The sequence below is a fragment of the Manis javanica genome, chromosome 6, assembly GCF_040802235.1.
Source record: "Manis javanica isolate MJ-LG chromosome 6, MJ_LKY, whole genome shotgun sequence".
NCBI lineage: Eukaryota > Metazoa > Chordata > Mammalia > Pholidota > Manidae > Manis > Manis javanica.
The window spans coordinates 5,779,474-5,794,503 of record NC_133161.1 but is presented as its reverse complement, the minus strand read 5'-3'; the positions used below and the strand labels follow the sequence as shown (position 1 = coordinate 5,794,503).

At 41.6% G+C, this 15,030-nt stretch overlaps 1 protein-coding gene across 4 annotated transcripts; it reads left to right on the top strand.

Annotated features, from left to right (window-relative positions):
- The first annotated feature begins 6,210 nt into the window (after positions 1 to 6,210).
- On the top strand, positions 6,211 to 12,921 carry GIMAP4 (GTPase, IMAP family member 4). 4 transcript variants are annotated; one of them, XM_017652115.3, is made up of 4 exons: positions 6,211 to 6,358; positions 7,236 to 7,452; positions 8,885 to 8,956; positions 11,141 to 12,921. In XM_017652115.3, the coding sequence occupies exons 3-4, from the start codon at positions 8,899 to 8,901 to the stop codon at positions 12,085 to 12,087; spliced, it is 1,005 nt and encodes a 334-aa protein (XP_017507604.2). In that variant the 5' UTR covers positions 6,211 to 6,358; positions 7,236 to 7,452; positions 8,885 to 8,898; the 3' UTR covers positions 12,088 to 12,921. The 4 variants fall into 4 exon arrangements, with proteins under 4 accessions (XP_017507604.2, XP_017507605.2, XP_017507608.2 ...); XM_017652119.3 differs by having other exon boundaries at positions 6,332 to 6,358; positions 7,387 to 7,452; XM_017652116.3 differs by lacking the exon at positions 7,236 to 7,452 and having other exon boundaries at positions 6,293 to 6,358.
- Positions 12,922 to 15,030: the final 2,109 nt, after the last annotated feature.

Sequence of the window (15,030 nt, the reverse complement as noted above, 5' to 3'; positions counted from 1 at the left end):
CAATACTTTGTAAAAAATTGACCTGTGAAGTTTTCTATAAGCAGTGTAGGCTTTTAAAGCTCCATTGTTAGGACCCTAAAAGGCAGACACAGGCAGGACAACCTGCCCCCTAACTGCACTGTCCTCTTTACTCAGCACAAGACAGAGCTGTGACCACTTAATTAGGCCTCCTCTGCAGGGCTGAGGCCATGTGAGCACATTCTGTGCAGAGTAGGACATACAGGCCTTGCATCTTAATGTGCACATCCTGGAAAGTGACCACAACTACATGTGACAGATAAGACAGAAGGTGATGGCGGTGGTGGAGACACGGAGGAGCGTTGCTGTGCATAGGTAAATCTACAGCATGCATTCTTGTCCTTCCAACAAGATTCTGAGAAATAGGCTAACACCTGCTGCAAACCACAGACTTCTGGGGACTGTGCAAATCATCCTCTGGTCTCTTCACCATGTAATTTCTAATGAAATGGTACAGGTAAATATCCTACATGCGTAAGAAGTATGTGGGCTGAACAAAGGGCGCCAAAATAGCAGAAAGAGGAAATGCACAAAAAAGCAGAAGTCGTCAAAAACCAAAGTGCATGAACTTCAAAATGTGAAGAAATAGACTCCCTCTCTTAATGGGAAGAGGTACAAATTCATATTGTAAAAGGGCATGGACACGGGTACTGTGACAACCTGTGGCCAGTTTTACAATCAATCTCCCACAGCTGATTATCCTAGTTACATTCAGTTGTACCTCTTCAGCATTACTGGATTTTAATCTAAATAAAATAAAATTTATTCATTTTTACAGTAATTCAATAATCAATCAAAAAATATTTCCAACAAGTCTTGATATTTACCATTAACTTATATATGTGCATATATGTTGCAATGTATATTTGTTTTATTTTTAACTTTTGACCTACATCACCCATTTCTTCCACCCCTACTTCCGGCCACCACCAGTCCCTTGTCTGTATCGATGAGCTTGGTTTTTTATTTTAGATTCCACTTATAAGACAGATCATACGGTGCTTGTCTTTCTTTGTGTGACTTAATTCAGTTAGAATAATGCCTTTGAGGTCCATCCATGTTGTCACAAATGACAAGATTTTGTTTTTGTTTTAATAAGTGAGTAGTAGTCCTTTGTGTGTGTGTGTGTGTGTGTGTGTGTGTATCAAAACTTCATTATCCATTATCCATCAGTGGAGACTTAGGTTGTTTCTATATCTCGACTACTGTAAATAATGCTGAAATGAACATGGGGGTGCAGATATCTTTTTGAATGAGTATTTTTATTTTCTTTGGATAAATACCCAGAGGTGGAATTACTGGATCATATGGTATTTCCATCTTTACTTTTTTGAGGATCCTCTATACTGATTTCCATAGTGGCTGCACCAGTTCACACTCCCTCCAGCAGTGCACAATGTTTCCCTTTCCCCTGCATCCTCGCCAATGCTTGTTATTTCATGTCTTGTTCATACTAACCATTCTAATGGGTGAGGTGATATCTCATTGTAGTTTTAACTTGCATTTCCCTGTTGATTAATAATGTTGAACTTCTTTTCATCTACTTGCTGGCCATCTGTATGTCATTTTTGGAAAATTTTCATGTCTTCTGCCCATTTTTAAATCAGATTTTTTTTTACTGTTTAGTTGTGTGAGTTCTTTATATATTTAGATATTAGCCCCTTATCAGATATATGATTTGCAAATATTTTTTCCCATTCAGTAGGCTGCCTTTTTATTTTTTTGACAGTGTCCTTTGCTGTACAGAAGCTCTTTAGTTTGATGTAGTCCCACTTATTTATTTTTGGTTTTTATTGCTTTTGCTTTTGATGTCAGATTAAAAAAATCATCTCTAAGACCTATGTGATGGAGCTTACTGCCTATGTTTTCTTCTAGGAGTTTTTTGGTTTGGGGTTTTACATTACAATATTTAATGTATTTTGAGTTAATTTTTGTGTGTGGTATCAGATAGTGGTCCAGCTTCATTCTTCGGCATGTCGATACCCAGTTTTCCCAACATCACTTATTGAAGAGACTGTCTTTTCCCTATTGTATGTTCTTGGCTCTTTTGTCATAAATTAATTGACCATATGTGCATGCATTTATTCCTTAGCTCTCTATTCTGTTCCATTGATCTATGCATCTCTTTTCATGCTGGTACCATACTGTTTTGGTTGCTGTAGCTTTGTAGTATAGTTTGAAATCAGGGAGCATGATGCCTACAGTTTTGTTCTTCTTCCTCAAGATTGCATTGGTGATTCAGGATTTTTTGTGGTTCCATACAAATTTTAGGATTATTTCTTCTGTCTCTGTGAAAAGTCATTGGAAATTTTGATATGGGATTACGTTGAATCTGTAGATTGCTTTGGGAAGTATGGACATTTTAACAATATTGTTCCTTCCAATCCATGAGCACAGAGTATCTTTCCATTTATTTGTATTGTGTTCAATTTCTTTATTGTCTTTTAGTTTTTAGGATCCAGATCTTTCACTTCCTTGGATAAATTTATTCCAAGGTATTTTAGTCTTTTTGACATATTTGTAAATGGGATTGTTTTCTTAATTTCTCTTTCTGATAATTCATTATTAGTATATAGAAATTCATCTGATTTTTGTGTATTGATTTTGTATCCTGTAATTTTTCTGAATTCATTTGTTAGTCCTAACAGTTTTTTGATAGCATCTTTAGGGTCCTCTATGTATAATAAATCTGCAAAAAGTGACAGTTCTTCATTCACTTGGGTGTACAGTTTGATGGATTTTGGGAATTTTCCAGTTGTATCACAATACAGAGCAATTCCATCACCTAAAACTTTTCCTCATTTCCTTTTGGAGCGAGTCCTCTCCTGTAACCTCTCATCCCAAGCAACAGGTAATCTGCTTTCTATTACTGTAGTTTGGCCTTTTCCAAAATTTTGTATGAATATAATCTGTAAGATGTAATCTTTTATGGTCTATCTCTTTCACTTAGCTTTTTTTTAAGGGTGCATCCATGCTATGACATGTGTTTTTTTGTTGTTCTATTTCATTGCTGACTAGAATTCTATAGCCTGTGTATTAGTTTCCTATGGCTGTTATAACAAAGTACTACAAATTGGATGATTTTAAGCAACAGCAATTTCTTTTCTCACAATGCTGGGGACTAAAAGTCTGAAATCAAGGTGACCTCAGAGCCCTGCTCTCTCTCTGAGCACCAGGGGAGAATCTGTTAGCTCCTTTCTTAGCTTCCGGTATTGGCAGCAATCCTTGGTGTTCGCTAACTTGCAGGCCATCACTCAGGTCTCTGCCTCTGTCGTCACATGGCATTCTCCTCTTCCTCTAAGGGTGCCGGTCACACTAGATTAAGGGTCTACTCTGCTCCAGGATGACCTTGTCTTAACAAATTACATCTCCAGGGGATCTATTTTCAAATAAGAACACATTCTTTGAAAGGACTTTTGTGTCTATTTTCATCAGGGATATTGCTCGGCAGTTCTCTTTTCTTGTGATGTCTGCACCTGGTTTTGGTTTCATGAGAGCTTTGGTCTCATACAATGAATTACAATATGTTTCTTTCTTTTCTGTTTTCTGAGTTTGTGTTAGATTGATATTATAAAATTTTTTCCTTAAGTGTGCAATGAAATTCACCAATGAATTCGTTTTGCCCTGAAGTTTGCTTTGCGGGAATGTTTCAAATTACAAATTTGATTTTTTATTTGATAGAGGGCTTTTCAGATTTATATTTCTTCTTGACTCAGTATTGCTAATTTGTGCTTTTCAGTGAATTTATCTATTTCATCTATATAATCAAATTTATTGCCATTAGTTTTTTAGTACAGTCCATTATTTCCCTTTAATGTATATTAGATTTGTAGTGATATTCCTTCTTCCATTCCTGATATTGGTTATTTGTATAATTTAACCCTTTTTCTTCATTCATGTAGGTTGAATCTTGTCAATTTTATTGCTTATTGTCAAAGCATCAGCTTTTGTTTTCATTACTCTTTTTTTGTTCTCCGTCTCATGATTTTTTCCTCTGTATTACTGCCTTCATTCTTCTTACTTTAGGTTCGATTTGCTGTTCCTTTTCCAGTTTTTAAATTTGATATCTTAGATGATTATTTTTATTTTTATTTATTTATTTTTTTTGAGAGGGCATCTCTCATATTTATTGATCAAATGGTTGTTAACAACAATAAAATTCTGTATAGGGGACTCAATGCACAATCATTAATCCACCCCCAGCCTAATTCTCAACAGTCTCCAATCTTCTGAAGCATAATGAACAAGTTCTTACATGGTGAACACATTCTTACATAGTGAATAAGTTCTTACATGGTGAATAGTGCAAGGGCAGTCATCACAGAAATTTTCAGTTTTGATCATGCATTATGAACTATAAACAATCAGGTCACATATGAATATTCGTTTGATTTTTATACTTGATTTATATGTGAATCCCACATTTCTCCCTCATTATTATTATTATTATTATTATTATTATTAATAACATGCTGAAGTGGTAGGTAGATGCAAGATAAAGGTCGAAAACATAGTTTAGTGCTGTAAGAGGGCAAATGTAGATGATCAGGTGTGTGCCTGTAGACTATGTGTTAACCCAAGCTAGACAAGGGCAGCAAAACATCCATGGATGCAGAGGATTTCTCTCAAAACAGTGGGGGTGAGGTTCTAAGCCTCACCTCTATTGATCCCCAATTTCTCACCTGATGGCCCCCCTGCAGCTGTGCCTGTCTTAGGTTGTTCCTCCCTTGAGGAACTTACCCGTCTCTGGCTAACCAGTCATCTTCCGGGGCCACACAGGGAAATGTAAATAAAGTTGGTAAGTGAGAGAGAAGCCATATTGTTTGAAAAGGTTAGCTTTTTACTTCTTTGCAGATTTATGCCGTATGGCTTCTATGCCCAGCATTTGTCTTGAGGTATCAGATGATTATTTTTAGATTGTTTTTCATTTCTAATATAAGCCTTCAAAGCTAGAAATTTCCCTCTACACATTGCTTTACTGTGAAAGCATTTAGCCCAAACGTGTGTCATAAATGTAAGCTGTAACAGAGAATTTTCCTATATTTGGTTATCCTGTAACCCAAATAAAGAATACTTTAGTAACGGCCTGGGAGTTTAATAGTACTTATAATAACTAATATATTTTATATCAATTTCTGCTTTTACTCCTATAATTAAATACAAACCTCCTATCTATGCTTCAACTATAGAAACTAAATATAAACCCACCCTTTCTCTCTAAGTCACCCACATCAAAGTCATAGAGATGAACTCCCACCCTGCCTCTTCTGACTTCCCTGCATCTGTCTGTCTCACCTAGGGACTGAGCCACCCTTGTTATTTAGGGTATATTGTTCTGGAATGTTTTTTATCCTCACGGCTAAAGTGCGTGGTTTATTCTACTGCCCTGTCCCCTGCTTTAGGGGAGTCATGCTGTACTTATAGACACAGAATAACCACATGCAGTCCTCAGAGAAATTTATGTCTGCTCTCTTACCTTAACCTAAATTGTTAGCAGTTTCTATAATTACTAAAGCCCGGTGCAGCTCTGAAGTCTCAGTGATAGGGTATAACTGCAAATTGACACCCCTTTTATAATGGGCTCCCTGTCTGTGGAGAACTGGGACCCATCCCTACCCCCGTTATAGTGCTCTCACTGGCTCCATTTTTGTGGTCGATAGTGTCAGATGTCAGTGGTTAGACTAATACAAATGATTCTAGAACCATCTCACAGGGTGACTTGGGCTCATCCTAATTAGTGAGATGAAGATCATCTTGTCCCTCTGGCTTCTACCCGATGATTCAGCCTGAAAATAACAGCTTTGTCTCTCCCACGTCACTGGGGAGGAGTGGAGGTGGCAGCTGCCTCCCTGATTCAGGCCAGAAGCACAAGGGGCGAATATGGGGCTGGAAGGCCTGTTGTGCTGAGAAGTAGGTCCAGGGTCCATGCAGCTTTCAAATTAGCTGGAAGCTCTCTGGTTGTGACTCATCAGTTTCTTCCAAAATTTCACATGATCCATATTTGTCCCTCCCTATAGAATCTTTGCATGGTCTAATATGGTAGCTACTAGGAAGACACGGCTATTTAACTTTAAGTTAATTAAAATGAAATCCGATTAAAAATTCAATTCTACAATCACACACAGCCCATGTTGTCAATGGTTACCACATTGGACCATGCAAAACAATTCCACGATTGAGAAAGTTCTATTCAAGCAGCGAGACGATTAAGTGGGAAGGTCTCTGGTCTGAACGAGTTTGGATAGCTCCTCCCCGCACTTCCTCTCCCCTCCTCTTTCTCAATACCTTGGCTTAGCATTGATTCAGACTTAGAGAAAGGAGCAGGACCCAGATTTTCCAGGTAGGAGAATAGGGGAGCTGGCAATATTTGGCTGGGGAGGCCGGAGTCTGTGGGGGTTGCATGGTTTGGTGGAGAAGAGACTTCTCCTCTGGGTCTGTATCAAAATCCCCTGCAAACTTGCTCTCAGAATACGTTATTTGTTGGTTCCTGTTTCCTGTTTTTGCTGGCTTTAGGGTGTAATATGTTTTGAAGTCTGAGCCCTACAAATTAATGTCTTTTTCAGGGATGGTCGCTCAGAGAATACTTATACACATAACGATTCCTTTCCTCATTTGTAGAATTTATAAATAAACTCGAAGTTTTCAGGGATAGAGTTGAGGGTGAAGAGCTCTGGCGGGTGTAAGCAGCTCAGCTGGGCATGCCTCCCACTCAGCCCGCACACGGGTCCTGGTCCGAGGCTCTGTTACGCACACGGGTCCTGGTCCGAGGCTCTGTTACCAGGGAACTGGCTGTTCAGAGCTGCCTGTTGGGACCCTGCCCGCTCAGGAACAGTCTTACTGGGCCTCACCAGCGTTGGGGAAGGGAACCGCTAGGAGGTGGGAGGAGGGAGATGCCACCCCAGCTTCCTCTCTGCAGTTCAGGAGTAGGTGGGGACCGGTGGACGCTTGTTCTTTGGCAGTGAGAGATGAGTTCAGCCACATCGGCCGGTGCCTACAGACGTGCTGTCCTCTGGTTTTCCGTCTGAATTGGGCTAAACCACACAGTATTACAGAATGAAAAGAGAGCCCATGTGCCTGAAGGAGGACCTTAAGAAAACACCCACAGACCTTCTGTTTTCCTATCTGACATCCTACCCCTCTCCTAATACCACTCACCCACATCAGTTTGGTGGCTGAAGCTAATTTTTAAAAATTCTGTGATCTCTCTCTCTTCCCAGTTCACAGGAAGCTGTTTCCTACCCCCTATCCTTAAGGGATAGAGCGATAACTCTTCTTTCAGAAGAAGTGTCTGTCTTTCTAACAGTGTTTCAAGTTTATATTTGATGGTTCCTATCAGATGAGCCTGCCCTTAACAATTAGTATTTTCAGACTGTCCTCGTTCAAGTCTGTTCCAACTGGAGTTCTCCAAGTGGCTTTCTCCACTGCCAAACATTGGTAGGTAGCAAGGAAAGAAAACATTTAATGGAAAACCATGTCCCTATAACATTAAGCATTGATTACTAAGGAGGGTATAATCTTTTCCCCAGATCAGATTTAGGCTGGATATATAAAGGTCAGTTAGAGAGGGGGCAAGAATCAGGGTTTTTTTTTAAATCAAAATTTACTTATTTAACAAATATTTATTGAGAACCACTCCTTGTCAAGTATTGTTCTTGCCCTCAGGGAATAAAGGGAAATACAAGACACAAATGGTTCTACCACCACAAAGCTTACAGCTTAAAAGGAGAGAGCAAAAAAATTAGAGAGGCCACTTATTGGAAGATGCAAAACGCCTTAGCGTGTGATGAACACAGACAGCAAGCAGACCACACCAAAGCTGTATTGTCGGCTGGTGCTGGTGGGGGTTGGGAGGGACGTGGCGGGGAGAGGTGTTGGAGAAACCCTTTCTGGAGAAGTGACAGAAAGCTGCGGCCTGGGGGCTGAGCAGGAATGAGCTGCGCATTGGATCGGAGTGGGAGTTCCAAGGAGAGGGAACTCTTCCAGAAAGTGCTAGACATTGGCAGCAGCTTGGAGGATGTAGGAACACTGAGGAGGCCAGTACGGCGAAAGCCTTTTGAGAACGTAATTAATTGCTCATGCAGGGCCCTATGGACCATTCCAAGGATTTTGAACTATTTGAGAAAAAGCAATAGGCAGCCATTAGGGAATCGAAACAAGGGCAGGGGGAATCAAGTTTTAGTTTTAAAAAAGTATCTGATTGTAAAGTAGAAAAGGTCTGAAGATGAGATGATCAGTTAGAAGCCTGTTTCATTGCAAGCAAATGAGACTGGGTTGGATTAACATGAAGATAAGGAGAAAAGGACAATTTTGTATTTGTTTTGTAAGTAAAAGCAACGGAATTTGGTAATGGACTGATGAGCCAGTGAGGAAAGAAGAGGTGTAGACGACCACAAGGTTGTGTATGAGCTGCTGGCTGAATGGGGGTGCTGTTTACTCAAAAGGGGACAGATTAATTTATGTGATCTGGAGACAAAACAAGAAGGTCAAGGGCTCCATTTGGGCTGAGTTCTGGTTATGATGCCCATGAACTTGCCAGGTGGACAAGCTGAATGGGGTCTAAAAGTTTGGAACTCTGAGGGAGGTCCAGGCTACAGACTATATATAAATGGCATTCAAAGTAGTAACTCACTGAATGGGGAGGGGTGTGTGTCCACAACCAGTGCTGAGGAAACGCCTAAGCGTTTATGTTTGGGTAGAGAAAAAGGACCAATCTGAAAATGGACAGCTGAGAAGTATTGGTGAATAGCAGAAGAGACATAAAGTAGCAAATTTATGAAAAGAAAAAGAAACTGTTGGCTGCATGACGTGGAGATTTCCAATTATTCTCCAGTTCCCCAAAGTGGCATGTTTGTTTCTTTGTGTGCAGGAATTCACAGTATAATGGCTGCCCGATTCTGGGGGACGAGTTCCAAGCACAGCGAGCCCAGCACCAGCCACGGTGAGTGTGCGCTCTGGGCTCCCCCTGCCAGGCTGCAGCGGGGAGAGCTGGCGGGGTTCTCCTGTCCCGGCAGCAACAGCAAACCCCATTCCCAACCCCACTTATTTTCTCTTTCTTTACTCCACTCTTCCATATTTCTCAATCCCCTACACTTTTTCCTCACGATGTAGCAAAACAGTGGAGGGGAAGAGGGATTAAAGTATTCTAATTGATCCCAGGCTTGATGAGGCATTTTTCCTACTTCCTATAATGTGTACACACCAGAACAGCAGGGTTCTGAGTTTCTGGAGATTTCCTTCTCTCATTCCAGGATTCTGGCTATCAAATGCGGGAAACGCTGCCTTAGGGATGTTTTCGCTAATCCCTGTTTTAGCAAAAGGGTCGCCATCAAGTGTGTGAGAGGTGGGGATTAACTACAGATTTGTGGGGGTTCTGCAATCTCTCTCCTCAGTTGGAGTGGTATTTTTAAAAGATGATTCCAACTTACAGAATAGACTGAAGGGGACAAAATGGAAGGAGAGAGACCAGTCAGGAGACCACTGAGGCATGAGTGGCGATGGTGGCTTGGGCCAGGATGATGGAGAAGCAGCAGGTTCGTGGATGGAGCCCAGAGAACTTGCTGATGGGCTGGATATGGGAAGTTACGGAAAGAGAGGAATCAAGGGCAATTCCTAGATTTTTGTCTGAGGAACTGGGTGAATGATGATGATGGCTCTGAAAAATAAAATGGCATTTATAACAATGTCTATAATGTTGTAAGTGTGATAATGAATGCATTATCCCAAAGAAAAAAACAGATGGTTGTACATAGGGTTTCTCATGCAAGAATCAGTCCACTGGCAGGGTCAGTCCGCCTCCTCGGAGAAACAGGCTCTCAAATGTGACTGTCAGTTGTCTTCAACTCCAAGAATTACTGAATACAAATACAGCAAGAGCTAGGTAACTGATCTGGTGTTAAACCTGAGGCACGGTTACCTTGAAAACAGTTCCGTTGCTATGCTCTGCTGCTCTGATATCAACCGCCAGTTTCTGTAGGAAGTAGAAGATGCCTAATTAGCCAAGTGGAACTAAGAAAGTATATAACTCTACTGATGCTAATCTGGCTGAGTTTTTTATTTTTCTTTTATTATGTATCAAGGGATTTTATAGTGTTAAAACCAAAAATGCGATTGAGTAAATTTGAAGATCTAATTGGCTTTATTAAGCAATTCATGAATCAGGCAGCATCCTCACTAGAGAGATGCTCTGTTGAACTGCAGAGAAGGAAAGGTTTTTAGAGGCAGAGAGGGAGTGCAGAAAAGGGAATTATTAGCGAAGGACCCAGTGTTTTAGGCAAGGCTGTCCTTTATCAGCGGGTTTCCGGGAGCAGACCAGGAAACCCCATGCCGATGGGTTAAAGGTCACAGTTCTGTGCTGAGATGGCAGTTAAGTCAGGGATTGTCTTGGTTTGCTGGCAGTGCCATTAACATAAATGGTTCCATCCTTGGGCCTGTGGTTTTCTAACAATAGTAAGTCCAGAGAACTGTTGATATTTTCTGACTATAATTCTTCAGCACATTAATTTAAAATATAAAAAGTCACTGGATTTCTCAGCTAAGGTCACTAAGTTTAAACATGAGATATTCCAAGTCACTGGATTTCTCAGCTAAGGTCACTAAGTTTAAACATGAGATATTCCATTCTCCTGTGGGTCACAATCACTGACAGAATGGTTTCTGGGCAGAATACAAAGGGGTCGCTGGGTCTTTCCTGGGGGCAACCTTTTTCTACCCTGCAGGATGGTAGAAATGGTGGGTTGTCTAGCCCACCTACCTAGCTTCTTAATGGGAGGAAGAAAAGTTCCATTTTGAATATAAATCGTGCGTGTGGGGGTTGGGGGGATCCCCTACTGCGATGTCCCGGAGTCAGATGCGTGTCCCTTCCTGAGCCAATTGGTGAGGAACCGGCTGCAGCTCAGAGTTCGCTCTGAACCCGTTTTCTTTCCTCCCCACCGGGCTGCTTAGCTATGAAAGGTCAGAGTAAGAAGCCCAGGGGAACCCAGAAAGTCTTTGTGTGGCTCCCACCTACTGCCGGACCCCGCGTGAGTGCAGAGGCAGCCCAGGGAGGTCCGGACCGCAGAGGAGGGCGCACGGCCGCCCTGCGGGGAAACAGTCCCCACTAACGCTCTGGCTTTTGCCTCCTCAGCCCCAGGGCTTGGAAACCAGTATCCCAGAGATTCACAACTGAGACTTGTCTTAGTGGGTAAGACTGGAGCCGGGAAAAGCTCCACAGGGAACAGTATCCTCAGAAAGAAAGTGTTTCGCTCTGGTATCTCCTCAAAATCCATCACCAGGACCTGCGAGAAAGGGAGCGGCCCGTGGAACGGGAAGGAGGTCGTGGTGGTGGATACGCCCGGCGTGTTCGACACCGAGGTGCCGGATGCTGACACGCACACGGAGATCGCTCGCTGCGTGCTGCTGACCTCCCCGGGGCCCCACGCTCTGGTCCTCGTGGTCCCGCTGGGCCGCTACACGCCAGAGGAGCACAAGGCCACCCAGAAGATTCTGCAGATGTTCGGATGCGGAGCTCGGAGGCACATGATTCTCTTATTCACCCGGAAGGATGAGTTGGGGGGCTCTAGTTTCTATGATTATTTGAAGGAAGCGCCCCAGACCATTCGAGAGCTGATGGGCCAGTTCCAGGATCACTACTGCCTGTTCAACAACAGGGCCCTGGGCGACGAGCAGGCGGTGCAGCGGGCACAGCTGCTGCAGCTGGTGGAGCACATGGTGCAGGAGAACTGCGGGCTCTGCTACACCAGCCCGCCATTCCAGAGGGCCGAGGAGGAGATCCAGAAGCAGATCCAGGAGCTGCAGGAACATTACAAGGCAGAGCTGGAGAGGCAGAAAGTGCAGATCAAACTGGAGTACGAGGAGAGAATCTGCAGCCTGGAGGACGAGCTGGAGCAGCAGAGGAGGCGGGCGCAGATGGAGGGGGAGCTGGCAGAGAGGGAGATGGCCTGTGTGCTGCGGCAGCGCGCCGCCAGGGCCCAGGTGGAGAGCGAGCCCAGGGTCCTGGACATCATCCTGAGAGCGCTGGATATACTTTCCACCAAGATCATTTCCCACGTTCTGTCGCGTCTGTTTCCGTAAGGGTAAACTTAATGAAAACCCGTCCGTAGTTCCCGCATATTCTTGGGGGCTCTGCCCCCACGTAACTCACGCAGAGTGCGCTGGTTTCTGCCCCTCGGGCTCTCGGAACTGGGGAGTGGACTCAAGTTCAATGTTGCCAATTGGTAGATGGTTGATTAATTTAACAGGTGAGAGACAAATTCCCAATTTGTGAAACTAAAAAGCAGAAAATACTGATGCCCCTTACGTTATTAATTTTTCCCCAGAGACACAGAGAAAAGAAATGCAAAGTGTCAAACTTCCTCCATTTATCCCGAGTAAAAATTCCTCCTCTAGATTCTTTCTAGACTGGCAGATAATCTCCCCGCTGTGGCTTCTACTCACTTATTGCCTTTAGAACCATAGTGATCATTTGCCCGTATGGTTTGTTAGATCAGTTCTTCGCACTGTCAGTGAAGATGCTTATAAAAGTCTTTCTTGCATAAATTTGTTTAATTACATTTTAACAGAAGCATTCAAATGATTTCTTATCATCTGCCCATGAAGAAGAAAGAATTGTCTGGAAAAACAGATCTATCTTAACTAAGTGAAATGCCAGAAAGAGCAAAAGACAGAGATTCAACAGATAAGAATACAATGTTTGGTGTATTCAGAGGTATCTGTGGAAACTTTTCGACCAACCTCAGTGTAACCAGTTCTCTGATTTTCTTGTGAAACTGGCTGTTACCTCCCTACCTCCATCACCCCGCACCTTGATTGCTCACAGCTTGGCCAGTCAACCACATGCTGCTCCCCCAGCCCAGTTGAATTGTTTGCTTATTGTTACTATAATAAAACTTTTTCTGTTCCCTCCTATTTGTGCAATACTGTATTTTTTTTAAAATGCCACTACTACTTCTAAGAACACAGGGATGAATTTCCTTTTTGGTAAAAGTTCAAAATGATTTTGGACTAGTCTTGGTTTACCCTCAAGACATCTCTCTTTCTCCTTTTCCCTGGAAGATTTGAGGCATGTTTTCAACCCCTCTGCCAGTCGGAGACCACATTCTTCTTGGATTAATTCATTATGGGCTGATAGAAATTCCATATAACCAAGGTTTCTGAGACCTTTCTGGTTTTCCTGGTGCAGAAATTCCCTTTAATATATGGGTAACAATAGTTGAAGTCCTTATTCCCTGCTGTGCTTTTCTACTGGGTACTTTGCACCTAATAATTTCTAGGGTTTCCCAAACTACATTTCCACGTTCTGCCAACATATATGATAGTCATACGTGATTTATGCCAACTCTCCTTATTCTACCATCTTGGAAACTGGCTTCTCCATTCCCCAAGCCATTTTCTCCAAATAGGACAACAATTTCCCCCAAACACAAATGAATTTAGATGGTATATTTAATAAAAGTTAGACTGTAGACTTAACAGCAAAGGCTCAAGGAGAAGAGAAGCACCATACAAAGAAGTTCACAATTCCTTCAGAAATAGTCACTCAGAGTGAGACAGATTTGGTTTCACTCTGCCAAATTTAGGCTTACTTTGGGGTCTACTGTTTTCATTGGACTTGTGGTCAAAATTCAGAGATATAAATTTAACATTCTATTGTACTATCACCTTCTGTAAGCAAATATTTAACCAAAGAGCCACATATACCTCCCAAGAAAAGTAAATACAGGTTTAATCTGAAAAGAAGTCTTTAATGTGATCGTTCTTCTCTGTGTAAATGCATTCAGTTATTCTTACCCTTGCATTCAGGTTAATGCTGCAAAGGAAAAGGTTCTGTTCCTAAGAAGCAGTGAGGAGATGAGAACCCCATGTGAAATACCCCAAGAACAGTGTCACCCATTTGTCTCTAGGGCAGAAAGCAGACAGAAGGTCCTTGATAAATACTATACATTGTGATTAATGCAATAAGAGAACAAGGCATATGGCATGTTCCCTTCTCTCAAGAGCTTAGCATAGTAATTTTGAGATTCATCCAAGCCATGTAAATAGCTTGTCTTTTTTATTGATGAGTAGTATTCCACCTTATGGATGTACCACAGCTAGTTGATCATTTCTTTCTTTACTTATTCTTATGCCCCTAATTGATTTATCTTGTCCAGTTGCATTGGCTAAAACATCCATTGTTAATATTGAATATTGGTGGATGGCCATGCTTGCTTTGTTCCTAGATATGCCTTCAGTGTTTCCCAGTTAAGTAAGTGAGATACTGGATACACTACATTATACAGTAATATATAATGTGCATTTGTGTGTGTGGTGTATAATCATATTAAGCAAGCATCCCCCAGTTATTATTTTTTGAGAATTTTTATCATGAATGGCTATTGAATTTTGTCAAAGGCTTTTTAAAATCATCTATGGGAATAACCTTATGATTCTTTCTCCTTAAATCTATTAACAATGTGAATGATATTAATAGGTTTCCTAATAATGACCCAATTCTTCATTTCTGATTTAAATCCCATTTGGTCATGATGTATCACTTTCTTAATATGGTGGTGTAGGTATATTGCTAAATCTTTGTTCAGTATTTTTGTATTGCTATTCATGAGAGGTATTGGCCTATAGTTTTATCTCTTTACACAGTCTTTATCAGGTTTAAGCATCAATGTTCTACTTGTTTTGAGAAAGCAATTAGGAAATTCCCTTCATTTTCAATGCTCTGGGACTAACTAGACTTTGAGGGCTTGGAAGAATTTTCATGTAAAACAATCTGGCCCTGGCGCTTACTTTTTGATGTGGCTCCTTAATAGCTTTCTCTATTTCCTCCATGTAAACTGGCCTATTTAAATGTTCTCTCTCTAATGGAGATATTTTTGCTAATCTGTTTCCTAGGAAATTATCCATCTCATCTAGGTATTCACATTTATTTGCAAGGTGGGGGGGTCCGTTAAATTAAAAAAATTTCTTCTATTGTATTTCCTCTTATCATTTTGAAAACCTTATTAGTGCTCTTTCCCCCTT